Here is a 17,731-nt window from a genome sequence, read left to right on the forward strand (position 1 = left end):
TGCTTAGGTGCTTCTTAAAGGTGTTAAGACTAACGTTGTTAGTGCGTGTATAATGCTGCTAATGAACACATTAGACAAAAAGTACTGTAAAAGTATAAAGTCCACTTTCAGTTACTCCTAGCTGTGTGTTTGACAGTCTAAAGAAGAGAACAAGGTATTGTAAAACTCTTACAAGAAGGAAGAGCATAATGTGACTGTTCAAGCATTTCAAAGACAATGTCGGTAGAATTAATTCATGCTGTGCTTCTAAGCATCTTTATTTTCCTCAGTCCTTTTTTTCCTCTTTATTTGCACTACTAGTTCTTTTGCAAGCAGGGTAAGAGTGGCGGTGTCATGTATGACATAGAAAAATCCGTATTTTTCTGGTTAGAGAACCAGAACGCTTGTTCAGAAATAAATGTAAAATATTATACTGAAGTTTAATATTTAAAAGTAAATATTTTCATGGTTTCCAGTAATGTTTTCAGAATAATAACTTTTAATATTTCACACAAGCCTATTACTAAGACTTCGATAGAGGCTTCCCTTTTAATAAGTTTAAGTTTTCTCTTTTTCTATAAGGATATACATAAATGAGCCAATTAAATATGGTCTGATGCTTTTTTTCTTTTCAGAAAGATGAAGGTAGTGATGCTAGTTTGAGTGATAGCCACATATCTCCTCCCGCCAAACGTACCTCAAAACATGCTGATCCTGTGTGCAAAGACAAATCAAGATCACGCAGTACTGGGCAGCGAGAGGAATGGAGCATCTCAACTGGACAGTCCAGGTAACTTGGTATCAAGACAGAAATGAAGTCTTAACCAATTTTTCCTGTATTTTTAACCTGTTTACGCTATTTCTGCTGTGAGCTGCAGCTCATGCTCGAGTGTATTTTTGAAGTGTGTCATTTTCATATAGTTTTCTTTTAGTTTAAGACTCCAGGAATGTGGGTTACATCAATCCTCTCATCTCTCTTTTCTTTTTGTGTAAATTTGTGCAAACGTGGAAAGTAATTTTGGGATGGAGTCTGAATTCTAGATTCGTGATACATCCACATTTAGTGACTTAATTGGTATTTTTATGTACTCAAGCTATAGGACGACATAACACTTTAATTAGGAAATCAGTATTACTTTCTTTAGGGAATGGATAATGGTCAAGTTTCTTTCTTTCCATTGTTGTGTCCCGCCTCTCTTCCCTGGTTGGTTATAAGGACTCAAGTAAATTACTGTATTTTATTAAATATAGCCTCAATCTTGCCACATTCAAAAGAGATGTAATTTTTTTCATTTTATAACTCTGATTAATAGTATTTTACAAAGCATGTTTGTGTTTATAAGGTTCTTCACATGGTTACAGATAATTATGAGATGGTCTAAACAGTATGTTCCTGGGACATGAACTCTCAGTTAATGCTGATTCTTTTGTAGATACATATTTCATATTTATGTACAAATAAAAATGGTTCTTGCAGCGCTTTGTATCTAAGAGTGACTGTAATTTGCTACTGAACTATTGTCTGCTAGGGTGAAGTACATTTAAAAACTATGTCAATCTTAAAATAGATCTCTTTTTGTTTGTTTTTCCCTTCTACAACAGAAAATACAGCATTTTATGGGCCATGGTCATCTGGGAATGTGTTGAAACTTGTGCATCTTCTATTTCTTTTGTTTATAAGTGTAGACTTGTAGTGTACCTGTTAGAATGATATTTGCCTTTAAAGAGCTATATCAAGATCCTGTTGTGAAACTTAAGGGGAGATTTAATACTAGGACATGGCATGAGGGAACGTTGGAGGGATTAATAAATAGATGTTTAGATGATTGGGGAGAGATTCAAATTATTGGTATTTGGCAGTTTTGTCCTTATTCCAGTGTGGGCATGAAGCAGACACTTCAGAGGCTACGTGTCACAAAGGTTTTGAAGTCAGAACCTATCGTGTAACATTCTATGTTTGAAGTTCTATTTTCACCGTGTAACTTCTGCTTGACTAAGGAGTGTTAACATTGTTTGTCTGTCTAATATAATTGTTTCCTAGGTTAACTTCTCAGCCTGGTGCTACACTACCAAATGGACGTAGCTTATGTAAGTGTATTACAGTGGACCTTTTTTATCTACCTTTACGATTTTATGTCAATGATTCTCAGTTGCATATATTTTTAATAACTTTACTGATTAGTCTGACTATTTTGACCAGAAAAGTTACTGTTTTGGCTCAGTTTTCTTCTGTCAACATCTTGGATATGCTCTCTGTGGACATGGGGAACATTCTTAGATGAAACTCCATTTCTCTTCTCAATTCAGACCTCTTGGCCATGATCTTGATGTTTTCCTTAATTCCCAAATTTACTGTTAGGAACTAATTTTGGCCTTCCTCTCCCAGCTTGTCTCTTTAATTTACTTACTCCCTTTGCTTATTTAAAATTTGGCCTTCTGTGGTTCTTAACATTACTTAACTCTACTGTTGCTTTATAGAGACCTGCCTTGTCTGCAGCTCCTGCTACCTTGAACAGTTTTCCTATATGCTTGTACCTTACAAACTTGTCACCTCATTGCATATCTCAGTTAAAACCGCTTTGTCTTTTGTGTCCCTTTTTCATCAATTCTGTCTTGTTTAGTTCTGTGTTTATGTAAGTGTTAATCCATTAAGCATTTTTGGTATTTTTATTATTTATTGTGGTGCCTAAGGAACAATCAGAAGTGGGATCTCTTTTTATTTGGCACTGTATAGAGTAGCTGATACAGATTTGCTTGTGAAATCAATGTGTTGTATCTGACCTTTTGATAACTGTATTTGAAAGACTAAGAGTTGAAATTGTGGGCCGAGCGTGCATTTTAGTATTGATGTTAACTTAAAAATATTGAATGGATATTTGACTGCCAAATTTTTATTATAGAGTAAGGTTTTCATGTAAGGAAGCAAGCTCAAGTCTGAAGAAATAGCTTGTAAAACAACTTTGATAGGAATTTAAAAAATATATTTCTTTAGTGAATATAAGGGTGTTCATACTGTGCTCCATAATAACTTTTGGTCTATTGTCCTTGTAAGTATTCTGTTATTAATTCTTGTTTGTGAAAATGTTGTTTCCTGCATTTTGAAGTAGTAATACAAATTTCTCTTAGCTCTCAAAAGCCATCCCCTTCGAGGGGAAAAAAAGGGAGATGGGGACCATGCTTGCATAAACGGAGATATAGAAGTCAGAAAAAGTTGTCGGTCCAGGAAAAACAGATTTGAAACTTTGAATCAGAGTTTATTGTTTGATCAGCTAGTAAACAGGTATGTGGGGATACTTCACTTGTATTCACAAAGCATCTTAATGATTTTTTTTAAAAGTTAGAAAACCTTGTCTTCCAGTGCCATCTATGTGTTCTACTGTGGGAATGTATTAGTGTTGAGGCAAGCTAGATTGTGGTTTGAGTTACAAGGTGGGTCCTGTGCTGTAACTGCCTATGTTATTCATACTCTAAATGCAAAGCAGCTTACCAGGCTTTCATTGAGGTGTGAGCTACTTTGTGTTTACACCTGCATAAAACTGTGTATGTTGGCAGTTACTGCAGAGTGGCTGACATGTGACAATCCACACCCTAGTTTGTTTCTTAGTAACCTGTTCATGTAGTGATATCCTAAGTGTGATGTAAATTGGTGATTAGCAGCAATGCTTGGAGGCTTTCTAGATTTTGCTTGTATGATTTTGATCATAAAATATCAAAAGTTTGTAGCTTGCTTTTTTTGTTTTTGTTTTTGTTTTTTTTTTTACCATTTGTTAGTAATTCACATAGGGTGGGTGTCACTTTTTGACATTTACTGTGCAGACAAAGTAGGTCAGAGAGGGAGGCATGGTCTGGTCTGAGCATAGGAATGGGAGCCAGAAATACCTTTCTTGAAATGTTATTTTGATGTGGCCCTGGGCAGGTCACTTAATATGTCTCAATTTTCCCACCTGTAAAATGGGTTTTAATAGTCACATCTGTGAGATTGCTTGCTCTAGTGCTTGGAAAATTATTTAAACGTAAGCATTTAGTTGCCAAGTATGATCTTTATTGTTAAATGTATTCTGTTGAATCTTTTATTAATTTAATTTTCTTTTTCAATTTACTCCGTAACTACTTGGTATCAGTTTACAAATTTATATTGAGTTACATTTATTTTTCTAGTTGCAGTTGAACCTCCCTCTACTCATCAACAATAGGAAAAAGTCTACCATGAAGATTGTAATTTGATAAGATCATGGTACTGAAGTCTATATATGAACTTATACTGATAACAGTGTGTCCCATAATCATTGGAGGTTTTTTAAGAACAGGTTAGACAAATGTGTCAGGAATGATTTAGGTATTGTGTAGTTTGTTCTTGCCTGGAAGAGCAGGTGGGCTTTTCCAGGTCCCCTCCAATCCTATTTTCTTTGATAGCAAATTATAGCATGATTTTACTTGAAGTGGTTATGTCACACATCACAGATATTTTAGAGGAATTGTTTAAAATTGAGAGGAGTGCTCATAATGAAATCTTGACTTTACTGACTTCTGTCACCAGAACTTCCATAGACTTCTTTCTAGGCAGGATTTCACCCCTTAGTTTTGCTTTTAAACAGCTTGAAAGAAATGAAATGAACGTTTCTACCTTCTTACAATTATTATACAATTATAGTCAAATTCCAGTGGAAATCTACCATAATTGCTGTAGAGTGCAGTAACTATATGTTCAGGACAGGTGGCCAAATAATTGACTTAGCCTGGCTAATACTCTGTTGTTTTCTTCCATAGCAATGAAGCATCTTGGCCAAGGCTATTACTTACCACCATTTATTTTGACAACTGTTTACAAATACTTCAGATAATGAAAGTGTAGACTAACTAAATAGTAGATGGGAAATGGTAGTGAGGTTGAATAATGAATGATGAAATTCTAGGTGTTACTGATTTAACATTTTAATAAAAAATAAAATCCTTTATGTATTTGTGTCTTTCTGAGGCCAGGGTAAGAAGCTGTAAAGCTTATGGGGTGGAGACATTAATTGCTTCCCCAATATTACAATTATGTAGGTAAAAAGTTTTACTTTCTTATTCTGCAAATTTAATCATATCTGACACCTAATCTAACATCTAAGTAGTTACAGCTACAATTTGCACTGAGCAAAAAAAAAAAATTCAAATGTTTTTTAAAATGACATGGCTTAATTTGAACCCCAAATTTTAATAGCAACAGCATTTCTTCTTTTGCATACTCTTTAGTTTGTATTCTGTAGAGTCATCTTTCAGTTTTCTTCGTTACGGTTGGTTTTGCAGTTAATTGATAGATTCAAGTAGCTATTGTAAGATTTTCAAATTTTAATTCATTTGTGTATTCAGTTGACTTGTAGACCTTGGAATAACCACAACAGACCATAGAATTAGGTATGTTAAGTTGTTGGATGCTATGTAAAAAGTTCTGCATGTCTACTATTTAAAGACTGAGTTTTTTTGTATGTTAACTGTTGCATATACTTTAGTACTGCTGAAGCTGTCCTACAGGAAATGGATAATATTAACATCAGGAGAAATAGGCGGTCTGGGGAAGTAGAACGGCTACGAATGTGGACAGATACAGAATTTGTAAGTGCACAGCACCTTAGATCTTGCATAAGAGTAATATCAAGGGGGGATGTGTTTGTTTTTGCAGTTTGTAACTCTGTCAAAAGGTTACAGATCCTCTTCAGTGGATAACATCAAAAAAACCTTGATAAATTCAGAACAAAATTCACAGATACATACTAAATTATGTTTTCTTTATTGATGAATTTTGACTGCCGTGCTCTCATGATGTACTGTGGTGGTTCTCTTTTGGTTTGAAGCATACTCTGATAGTCTGAAAACAGGACTAGAGACTGTCATCTGCTTTGTTCCCTTGATACTAATGTTAACGATGTATTAGATGGACTATCACAGAATCATGAAGGTTGGAAAAGACCTTCAAGATCATCAAGTCCAACCGTTAACCCAACACCACCATGTCCCCTAAACCATGTCCCAAAGTGCCACGTCCGCACGTTTTTTGAATGCTTCCAGTGATGAAGCTGACTAGGTACTATCCAAGAGACTTACTTTACCGCCTGTTAAATGAGGCTGCTTTTGTAGTCTACCTGTGGAGTGCTCTGTTGGAAAAAGATTTGGGGGCTGGAGGTTGTGTGGATTATTACTTGCTGAACTGTGGGCTAACACTGAGTGACATGGGACAGTACTGATGGGAGTGTATGTGAATTTTATTCCAGGAAAACATGGATATGTATTCTCGAGTGAAAAGAAGGAGGAAATCACTGAGGAGAAATAGCTATGGGATTCAGAACCACCACGAAGTGTCCACAGAAGGGGAAGAAGAAGGTACGGGTTGTAAAGAATTATAAGGGTTTGTCTGAAATACTTAAAAACCAAAGCTCTCCTCAACATAAGATAGCGATGTATTGCACTACAGAAAGTAAATTAGGATCTGGATTTGGAGTTTTTAAATAGACCAATTAACCAGACTGTTGCAAATTAGTACATACTGAAGGGTTTGTCCTCTTTAGAAGGAGGAAGCATTTTAGGGATCCCTACATAGTTTTCTTTAGACAAAAGCAAGTTTATTTGAAAGTAGCAGAATAAAGCCTGGTTTCTAAATGTTTATATACCACGTTCTCTTACTCCTGTTTTCCATAACACTACATAGTTGGAGCTTTCCTTATGTTCCCTGTAACAATCCTCTGGTGGAAGCCAGGATGAGATGCATGTAGTCTACAGCTATACACGTTCTAACTGACTTGCCGTTTCTCATATGCTGGGTGGCACTTACAAAAAGAACATGTAATAGTTAGTTCTGCATCCTTCCTTTGGGGAAGGTATTAATTAAGTCTCTGTTTTCTATCAATCCACTGAATTTTTTAAGGCTTGTAGACACACAACTGTATTTGAAATTCTACCTTCCTTTAAAAATTTGGATGAAACTGGGCAGTGGGTTCAAAAAGTATTGAGAAAGAAGGGATTAAGGCTAACTTTCATAGCATGTTCAACAGCATGCTTGGCTTCCTTAAGAAATCAGACTCAAACTTCAGGGATCCATATAGGGTTATGGATTGTAGTGTGTCTCGATTTTGAACTGAAACTGCTGTCTCAAATAATAAGAGAGTAGTCTTAATTCTGACATCCATGGATGGAAATACTGTTCCTGTTAATAGATGGACCTAGGTGGTATATTTATACAGTGTGTTTATTTGCTTTGTGTAAAAAATTATATTGTGAATTGTAAAGTTGTACTTCTTTTCATGCTGTGTCAAATACTTGATTTTCTGAGAGGTTCCTATGAGAAAGGAGTGAGAAGAAAGGCATTATTCTTAATTTGAATGGTAATTATTGAAGGAAAAAGATAGTGGATGGAAGTGATAGTTGAAGTCCTTTACAGCTAAAACTAATTTGACTACATCTATTTTTCTTTCTGTTACCTTTCCAGAACATTCTGTGGGAAACTAGAAGGAAGCTTGACAATGTGCTGTAGATTTATCTCGATCTTCAAATTTCCATTGATTTGCCAATTAGTGTTAATTAACAGGAGGGGAATAATTCTCAGTGACCATTAAAATGTTGATTTTTAGGATGAAGATAGCTCTGGCATCAAGTAGAAGTGTTCTGAAAATATTTTGCTTCCCCAACAGAGTCTCAGGAAGAAGATGGAGATATAGAAGTAGAAGAGGCCGAGGGAGAAGAAAATGATCGGCCATATAATCTCAGACAGAGAAAAACTGTTGAAAGATACCAGGCCCCTCCAATAGGTGAGGAATTAGGCAGTGCTCATGCAGTTCTGCTCTCCTGACCTCCAAGAATACCATGAACGTGGGAAGGGTATGAAGTTGGATGACTGCTCCTCATCCCTGACAGAGTTCCCATGCTGTGTTAGAGACTTTCATCTTGCCTCTGTTTCTGTTCACCATGTGAATATCACTACTGAGATACAATCTTGCCAATTTGTCAATGGTGTTGGCATTGTTAGTGCATGCTGCCCCATTGAACCTTGCAAGTACTGCCATGTGCTGGACTCTGGGATGGGAGGTGAATGGAGATTAGGGCAAGAAATAGTTGACAGAAGTTGAGTTCAGAAAGCAATCTAATAAATCAAATAATTACATAGGAAAAATAAAACTAAAAATGCTAATGCCCTGGAAGAATTACATTTTGTGACATGATAGCCCTAGCTATGATGATTTCAGGAGGCTGAGGGTGGAATTCCTGTGACTGTATCAAACCAAGCGTGGTGATAGTGAAATGAAGCAGAAGACGTTTGATTTCCCTCCACACACAGCCCCCCCTGCCCCAGTTCTTAATTTGAGCTTTTTCGGAAACCAGTGATAACATTATTGGTAAAGCAATAATGTGGCACTTTTGTGCTGCATTTAGATTAGTTTATTAATCTTTTGTAATTGATGTTACAAACCTGTAACTTCTCTTACTCAGTGCCAGCTCATCAAAAAAAGAGGGAAAACACACTGTTTGATATTCACAGATCTCCTGCAAGAAGAAGCCATATCAGGTAAATGTCAGTTTTTTGGTATGTACTTGTTTGCCTTCCTTCATTACATTTCTATTAGCTTTTGATTTTCAAAACATTCTTCGGTGAGTTGTACAGTTCATTCACACATGTGCGTGGGTCTTGAATTGTATCTTAGGTTCAGATCCTGATCAGCATATGAAAGTGAATTTCATAGCACTTCATAGTACCAGCAGAAGCTTTGTGATAAACAGAATGGAAACAGGTGTGCTGCAAGTACTGGAGAGAGTTGCGCATTGCACACTGTAGCTTTTTCTCCAAGGCTGTATATTTAGTGTTTAAATCCAAATCAGCACTTAAACAAATATCCCCTTTCTTTTCTAGAAAAATAAAGAAATCAAGGAGATGTATTTTGTTTTCTTCCAGTGCAAATTTCATCCACGTAATACTAACAATTTAATGAGATACTTACCAAGCATCATTTTTGACTCTTCCCTTTTGTGTCACAGTAGTCTGGAGTACACCAAGTTGTCTTGGAAGCTGTCACTAGGCTTTATTTAACAAAATAGATAAGAGCTTAATGTATTTTTTAAAAAAATAAACATACTCAAAACTTCAAAAAGATAAATCTGTCCATGAACAGAATCCAAGTAAATGAATGCTAGTGTCAGCTGAAACTCTTGTCTTCTATTTGTTCAATGTAATGACATAGTGAAAATACGAAAAGTAAAATAATAGCAGAATCTTACGATTCTACAAGTTTCTTTGTAATATAAATAATGTTTAAATTTGAAGAGTTTTGGTGTGTGTGTTTTTTTTTTTTTTGCTTAAAGTGTATATGACATTTTGTTGGGTAATCTCAGGACTTGTACTTGCTAGTAAGATATAAAGGATGTGAAAGCTATTATCCCTTCAGTTTTAGCATGCTCATTGCTCCACTCTCATTTTATCCCTTCTTGCCAGGACACTGACTTAAAAATTCTTCCTAATTGTGCGATACTGTCTTTGATATGTTTTTAAATATATCTAATTATTGGTCATTGAACTGTAAAACTGATTGACCACATTCTCCACATTTCACATAGTCAGTGTGTTATCATGTTCATACAAATGATGCTGCTCATTATAGTCACTAAAAATACATTAATTTTTACTAGTAGCCAACTTTTTCATGCAAAAAAAAGTGCTGACTTTTTTCAAACTGATATCAGATTGAATAGCTTATTCTATAGAAGATGTAATGTACATTCTCCAATATTTATGAAATACTTAGTTTTATGAAATACCATCATACTAAAATAAGAAGTAGTTCATGTAGACTTTAAATAGTAGTTTTACTTAGATTCTGATCAGAAGTTAAACTACAGTACAGGTATTTTGTGAAACTGTTCCTCTGTTCAGAATTAATGACCTCATAAAAAGAAATCATATGCTTTAGGAAGTATGGAATTTTTTCAAAGAATATTTAAAGGGAAGCATTAAACTGAAGAAGGAGATCTTGATATTTCTGTTATGTTAGAGGTGGCTAAAGTGGTTTGGAAGCTTTCCTAAGTATAGTTGCTGCCTGATGAACTTCAGCAGCATATTGATTGAATACTCAATCACGCTTGCTGACACAACATGGACTGAATCACGTATCTTATGGGGATCTACTGTTTTTGTAATGTTCACGTTGAAATCGGATATTGCTCTGACAGTAGAAGGTGGTGTTCCCCTCCCAGATTATTTTGATACTTAATAAAACTAAGATTTGCATGCATCTTAAACCTGAACAGTACTGTATTTGCCATTTCAATTTGGGTTTTGTAAAAGCATCAAAACATGCCATTCTACTGCAAAAAGGACTGAGTTTTATGTTTATTTTGCCATTTCAATAGGAGAAAGAAGCATGCCATTCACAGCAGTGATACAACCTCTTCAGATGAAGAACGTTTTGAAAGAAGAAAATCTAAAAGCATGGCCAGAGCAAGAAATAGGTATCAAAACATCCTTGGTCTTTAGGAGTGTTTATTTTTTATTATTCTTCAGAAAAGAAGCAGAAGTATTCTATAACGTTCTATCAGTTTTGCAGACTTTTTTGATTCTGCCTGTAATTACTTGCAGACACAGTTTAGGAGGATTGCTGGTTATATATTAACGTGGATTTTGAAGTCTTATGAGTAGATAATTAACAATAGTGATAAAAAGATGGAAAGATAAGAATATCCATTTGATTCAGTTGGATTATAAGACAAACAACTTCTGCCAGTTAAAATATTTTTTTTCTTGGAGTTACTTGGTCCCAGTTAGTTCAGTTGTACTCCCTAGCTCTTATTCTTCTCTCTTCTTGTGTAACAATATGTGCGTTCTACACACCCAACACATACTTTTTCTTTTAACCTTAAATTTATTCACCTGTTATCTAAAAGTGGAAGATCTATAAGGTATATCAGTAAATTTACTTACTGCCAGAGATACATTTGTTGGAAAGCTGAAGAGAAAAAAAAGTGTTTCCTCATCTTTTTTTCCATCTCTTCCTGTCTGCCATACCATTCCCTTTTCCATCCTGAGGAATTCTATCGATGTACAACTGCCAAAAAGTGTAGTTCCAAGTGTAACCTGTATCTTACACGAAGGGAGGAAGAAAGATACCAGTATCTGACCTGACGTAGTATCTGTGTAGGGGCTTAAAGCTTCTTTGTATACACTAAGAAGCTGGAACAGGTGGATGTGAGTTATGGCTGATCTGCAAGAAATATTTTTATTTCTTTTCTTTGGACTCTAATGAGCTATATTTTAAAAAATCTGTTTTCCTTGAATTGTTAATCATTTTCTTACCATACTGAACTTATGCAGTTCATCACTGCCAGTGGAGAGTGTCCTGTTCTTTCAGTCAGTGTTGTTTCTCCTGTGCTTAATCAAAATAGTCTGTCCAGCCTAGTTCTCCAGACTGAAATACCTGTATGGTAGCATAAAAATTCTCTTTATATTTAATGAACTTCCAGAGGTACAAGAATAATTACCACAATAAAAAGATTATTTTTGATTACCTTATCAATCCAGGAACGTTGTCTCTTTAAGTAGTAGAAAGCATTTAATCTCTTGGTTCTTCCCATTCCAGCAAAATGATCAAAACAGAGCAATACTTATTTGATGTTCTTTGTTGTTGTCGAACAGGTGCCTACCTTTAAACTTTAGAGCAGAAGACTTAGCTAGTGGAATCCTGCGAGAGCGTGTAAAAGTTGGGGCAAGTTTGGCTGATGTTGACCCTATGATTGTTGATAAATCGGTAGGTTTTGTTAGAACTTTTTGTTTACCTTCTCCCAATTATGCATCAGCAGAATTCACCACAGCTTCTTATTAGAGCCAAAGTAAGTTCATTATAAGCTCACTGATCTTTTTTGATTCTTCCAAAGCTGTTGTCCGTTTATTCCTTTGGGCTACAAACCACTTGCTTTTGGCCTGTGGGTAATCAAAAGGCTGCATACATATCATAGATAAGCCAAAATGTCAGTTGCCTAACTATCTTTGTTTGTTTACAGTCAGTTTGTGATTACTTGTAATAGTAGAAACTGGGATATGCTGAGCAGTGCAGAAAACAGAGTACTTACCCCCTGGGTTGGTTACCTCGATGCTAGTTGTGTGGTTCCTGTGCCTATTCAGAAACAATGAAGCACATTAGCTTACCGTGTGTGTTCTGCAGAAGTTGCTGAATTATTACTAGACCTGAACTATTGTATAGAAGTACCTTGACTATATTCATGTTATGCTGTGCCTGTGCTTAAAAACGCTCTCAGACTTAGGGTGGGTGTCTGTAGGTGTCCAGGCATCCCTGACATGGGTAACTTGCAAACCAGATAAATCTCATGTGAACAACCAAAAATTGACTTTCTCAACTTTTTTTACACTTTCAAAGCTCAGGGAATTTGTGTTGATCAATGCAGTGTTGTTTCTAATTTGTTTTCAAATATGTCATTTTATAAGTAAAGGTACTTTTGTGGAAAACTGTTACAATATATGCTTTGTATGTTTTTTTTCTAAGGTGCGTTTTGATAGTATAGGGGGATTGAGCCATCATATCCTTGCACTTAAGGAAATGGTAGTGTTTCCTCTTCTCTATCCAGAAATATTTGAAAAATTCAAAATTCAGCCACCCAGGTAGGTGTATTTACTCTTACTGTTGTATTTTATTTTATTAAGCTCTGAAGAGTGCTTCGCTTGAAAACACATAGGAGATTGATTCTTTCCCTCAAGTGTTTACAGTTCAAATAGACTTACATGTTTTCTACCCTACTTGTCTATCAGAATGTAATAAGTGGGATGAAGAGTTATAAAAATCTAGTTTATTTTTCTTGTGATAGGAAGATAAACTTTGTGGTTTGGTTAAAGAAAGAGTTCTCAAGTGTTCTATTTAGTAGTACCTTGCTTTTTTTTCCATTATGTTATTAAATATTTTGCTAAATGCTGATACTTCTTTTATAGAGGTAATCTCAATAATGTTATATTATGGTTTTAATATTTATTAGTCAGGCATCTTGCTGTGTGATTTAAATGAGTACACATAATCTAAGTAAATTGAAAATTTTGGGATATTTTGTCATTTAAAGGAAGTATGTCTCTCCAAAGAAGTAACAAACACCGGTTCAAGTATTACCTAGGATTTAATATTTGAGGAGGTATTTAACTAGCATAAAACAGTCCTGTGGAAACTTAATATGCCTTTGATTGATGTTCTCTATAAAGCAAGGATTTACTGATTTGAAAGCATAAAACAAACTTAGATTTTTTTATGAAGTCATGTTGAATACATTAATTAATAATACTAGAACTTAAGTCTTTCTTCTCCAGGCTCCCTGTCTTCATTATAAAATTTGACTTGGAGTTTTTCAGGAGACATAAAATAAGTTTGTGACTGTGTTGATCCATTTATCTTCAGGGGCTGTTTATTCTATGGTCCTCCTGGAACAGGTAAAACCTTGGTAGCTAGAGCTCTAGCTAATGAATGCAGTCAAGGAGACAAAAAGGTGGCTTTCTTTATGAGGAAAGGAGCAGACTGTCTCAGTAAGTGGGTTGGTGAATCTGAACGTCAGCTTCGACTCCTTTTTGATCAGGTTAGAAGAAAATAAATGTTTTTCATATAATTTCTCTGTATGTTGTTATTTTGTGTTTCAGGCAGCCAATGTTGAGTTGAATTGAAACTAAATAGCTGTAGATTTTCATAGATTGGGCAGGATTTGTCCAAACTGTATATTTAGATGAAAAAATAGAGGAATGCTGACAATAGTTTTTCTTGCTCTGAAAACTGAGAGGAAGAAGTCTTTTGACTTGTCTATTAATGAAGCAAAGTAGTTTGGGTAAAAATTGAACACCCCCCCCCCCCCCCCAACTTAAATCGTTTAGTTTGTGTTTGACTGACGTGTTCAAGATAAATGCTGCATAGAGGAGGATGTAGGATTGCATTGGTTGTCTGTATATATTAGTGTTGTTAGTTGGCGTGGAAGATGATGGACAGAAGAGGCGTCACATAAAGCAGTGAAATGCAGTTGTTCAAACAAAAGCTGTTTTTAGACACAAATGTCCAAACAGGTTATAAGCAGATAAAATACAGTTTTCTGTAACTGAGTATAAGGTGTCTCAGTGTGTCTTTAATCTCTCTAGCACACAGTAAAACTGATACGCTGGTGCCATCTTGCTTATTCAAAGGAGAATGCAGGTTTTTTTGCTTTGTTTGAAACAATACTGTTGTTGAAAATTCAGTTTTATTTTCAGACCGTACACTTTTTGAACAAAGGTGTCTCAACATGTGTGTTAGTTTAGCATGTTAATGCTTTGTAATAAAAACAAACTGTTTTCAGTGTTGATGGATAGATTATAAATTAACAGTGAATATTTTTTTTTTTTTTTTTTTTTTTTTTTTGCATACCAGGCATACTTGATGAGACCCTCTATAATCTTTTTTGATGAAATAGATGGCTTGGCTCCAGTTCGTTCTAGTAGACAAGATCAGATTCACAGGTAATATTTCTCATATGCTACCATTATCCTGGTATATGCTACGTTATCTCGGTAAACTCTTAAGTGTAATTTTACTCAGTTCCTGAGAAAGGTTTTACTTTTGCTTAAGCCCACTTACACTAGAAAGGACAGATTGTTGAGGTTTTTTGGTGTCAAAAGCCATCTTTTCAGTTCTTCAGACAAATTGTAATTTGCTGGGAGTTGAGTTGTAGTGGAGATTACCCTTCAGGCACATTCACAACTTCAGGGTTTCCACAGCCTTCCCTTTGGTTGCTGGTTTTGTGCTGTAAACAGATTGTCAGTTACCAGCCATCAGAATAAACAACTGAAAAAAAAATTACTGTAAAATGATGAATTGTAATGTTCTATGAATGAACTGGGCACACTATCATTTTGCTTCTGGATGGTGTGGTGTGCAAACTTACCTTGAGTTGCTATTGTGTCATTTTTAAAAACATTTTTTACAACATTTTTTACTGCTGTTTGAAATTTTTCCTGGCTGCCTTCAATCTCAATTTTGCTGTGCTTTTTATGGCAGTGCACTTGTATCTTTCATTTTGTAGATGGTGGCATTTGTGTGTATATCTCCTTCCACTGAAATGAGTGGGACCGGAGGGAAATTTTGGGGCCAGCAGACTAGGAGGTTATGGGAACATGTGGCTTTGTCTTGATGTGCCTTTCTTCTGCCTGGTGCTAGTTGCTCTAAACAGGGTGATGCATATACTGCTAATGGAAGAGAACTTTTTGGATCTGCAGTAAATGGCTTCCTGAGCTCACATTCCCCAAAACTTTTAAAGGAGGAAGTTTGAATTTTATGTAATTCTTATTGGAGTCATAATACTAAGTATAATACAGATTATATCAAAAGGTTTCTTCTTGCTTTGAGACTTCAAACCATTATGCAGCTGTTTTTTTTGAACTTAGTTTTTTTTCTTTGAAATTATGAATATTGCAGTTGATAGAAGTAAAAATTCTTGCAGTGTTTCCTATATATTCTTTTTTTTGAAAACTCTCATTTAGCTCTATAGTGTCTACTCTTCTTGCCCTCATGGATGGACTGGATAATAGAGGTGAAATAGTTGTAATTGGTGCTACAAACAGACTGGATTCTATAGATCCTGCACTCAGGAGACCTGGTCGCTTTGACAGGGAATTTCTTTTCAACTTGCCTGATCAAAAGGTAAAACTTACAAAGGAGATTTCTTAATAAACATTTTTAGTATATTAAACATTTGAATGCCTGACAACCAAGCTTATGAAATAACAATATTCATTCTTACTTGTAAGAATATTTATTCTAGGAAGACATTTTTAGAAAGCACACACTGATAGTGTATGTAAAGTTGTATTGAACTTCCAATCTTCAGAATGTGGTTAAAACTAAACAGAGAGGTAAATTGTTTGTGTTAAACTGAATTGCATATCCAAAAACTGTGGGTTTGTGTGGATTTGTATAATGAGCCCCAACTATTGGGGTTTTGCAAGTTATGGTAAGAGAAAATAGCTTTATTATCCTGTAGGCTGCTATGCATGTAAGAATTGTACACGCAAAGTCAAACCTGACTGTATGGGCAACAGGAATATTTCAGTTCCTTGTTCTAAACTTCTGTAAACTCAGCCATAATATTTCATGAATTTATACTTAAAATTAAATTTACTTTGCATATTGATAGCTGTATTTGGGTCCTATAGAACTTTAAAAAGAAATATTTTGGAATTCATGTGCATGTACTATGCTACTCAGCAAGAAATGAGTTGGTGAGGCATTTGACAGTAGAAGCTGTTAATCATAGGTGCAGCAATTTAAATTATAAAATTATGATAATTCCCACTGGAACACGAGTTTTGATCAGTTCATGTATAATAATATTGTTGATTAAACAGCAATTAAAATGTGTAACTGGTATATTGAAAAAATTACTGTTTATATATGAAAATGAAAAGAAACTGAAAATCTTTGCTCTTGAGAGACTTTTGAGTACTAGGTTCTCTTTTATGCATCAGTGACATGGCAAAACCAGGTAAAATAACTTTATATTCACATGAATAAGTAATAATTTTGTCTAAAGCATTATGACACGGATTTGGCTTGCTAATACTGATTTCTTCTTTTTTTTTTCCTTATTCCCCCCCCACCCCCCCCAAATCAGGCACGAAAGCACATTTTACAAATTCATACCAGGGATTGGAACCCCAAATTGTCAGATCCTTTCTTAGGAGAACTAGCTGAAAAATGTGTTGGTGAGTGCTATGATGTTAGTAGTTTTACTATAGATGCTTTCTCTTGTCTGTAAAACTTTGCAAATATGTTAAATGTATCAGGATATTTTATTATTTTTATCTTTCTAAACTTCTGTGCTTCTTGTGCAACAACATTCTTTTTTTGTAATAACAAAATATGCTTCTGTTTTACTAAAACACAAAATGAGTAGCTAGTAGTTGTTTGAAAATACAGTCATGTTTCTTTTCTGTAACATCACTGTCCTTATATAGGATGTATACCCTCAAAGAGAAGCAAAATTGGGAATTGTAATCTTTAGGTATGCTTCCCATTAAATTAGTGTATTACAGAAGAGACAGGGAAACTTGAGGTTTTTCTCTGTCTACTTTCAGAGGGGAAAAAAAATCAGTACTCGTGTGAGTTTTTTTATTTTTTTATGGTGTGGGGTTTTTTTCCCCCCCCTCCCCCTTCATTTTTACTGACTGGCATGCTCTCCTCTGACAGAAATCCAACAAACTAACCAGCCTTTCTAAAGATGAATTTTTTTCCAGATTGCTAGCACAGAACAACCCCAAAGTGTAGATACAGGCAGGGGGGAAAAAAAGCACCACACCATGAGTACATTAAATATACCTTTGGAGCGCCCAAAGACCTGCTGTACTGAATGGAGGATGGTTGTTCAAGATAAACCTGCTGCTTAAAAGCTAATCAGAAATAAACCCAAATATTTTTATAGTGAATTTAACAGAGGAAATGACCGTAAAACACACACCACAATCTCTCTTCTCAACAATTTGTCATGCAAAGATCCCTCCTCTGTCAGTCATCTGCTTGGACAAGCACTGAAGTTCTCAGAAAAAGGACAGTCTCAAATATCTGTGCATTGGAATCCATCATCAGAGAAATAAGAACTTTAAATTGAACATCAGTCCATTCAGTCAGCTACAGTACATCCGAATTATCCTCTTCATCCACAGGGACATCTATCATCGAAGCAGCATCCCTCCGCTTTTGATGCACAAAGACCTCAACATCTTCTGGTG

The 17,731-nt window shown here is 35.3% G+C and overlaps 1 protein-coding gene across 2 annotated transcripts in view; it reads left to right on the forward strand.

Annotated features, from left to right (window-relative positions):
- Positions 1-17,731, forward strand: part of ATAD2B (ATPase family AAA domain containing 2B) — a gene marked incomplete at both ends in the record, with an annotated part of 74,345 nt that overhangs the window by 14,451 nt on the left and 42,163 nt on the right. For both annotated transcript variants that reach the window (XM_081997309.1, XM_081997310.1), the window contains 14 exons: positions 615-769; positions 2,021-2,067; positions 3,106-3,259; positions 5,472-5,574; positions 6,231-6,339; positions 7,644-7,760; positions 8,440-8,515; positions 10,351-10,449; positions 11,630-11,741; positions 12,495-12,610; positions 13,389-13,563; positions 14,379-14,467; positions 15,488-15,647; positions 16,618-16,708. In XM_081997309.1, coding sequence (XP_081853435.1) covers positions 615-769; positions 2,021-2,067; positions 3,106-3,259; positions 5,472-5,574; positions 6,231-6,339; positions 7,644-7,760; positions 8,440-8,515; positions 10,351-10,449; positions 11,630-11,741; positions 12,495-12,610; positions 13,389-13,563; positions 14,379-14,467; positions 15,488-15,647; positions 16,618-16,708 — 1,603 coding nt within the window. The remainder of the gene's footprint in view (positions 1-614; positions 770-2,020; positions 2,068-3,105; positions 3,260-5,471; positions 5,575-6,230; positions 6,340-7,643; positions 7,761-8,439; positions 8,516-10,350; positions 10,450-11,629; positions 11,742-12,494; positions 12,611-13,388; positions 13,564-14,378; positions 14,468-15,487; positions 15,648-16,617; positions 16,709-17,731) is intronic.

The sequence above is a fragment of the Phaethon aethereus genome, assembly GCF_964289735.1.
Source record: "Phaethon aethereus genome assembly, chromosome: 3".
Taxonomy (NCBI): Eukaryota; Metazoa; Chordata; class Aves; order Phaethontiformes; family Phaethontidae; genus Phaethon; species Phaethon aethereus.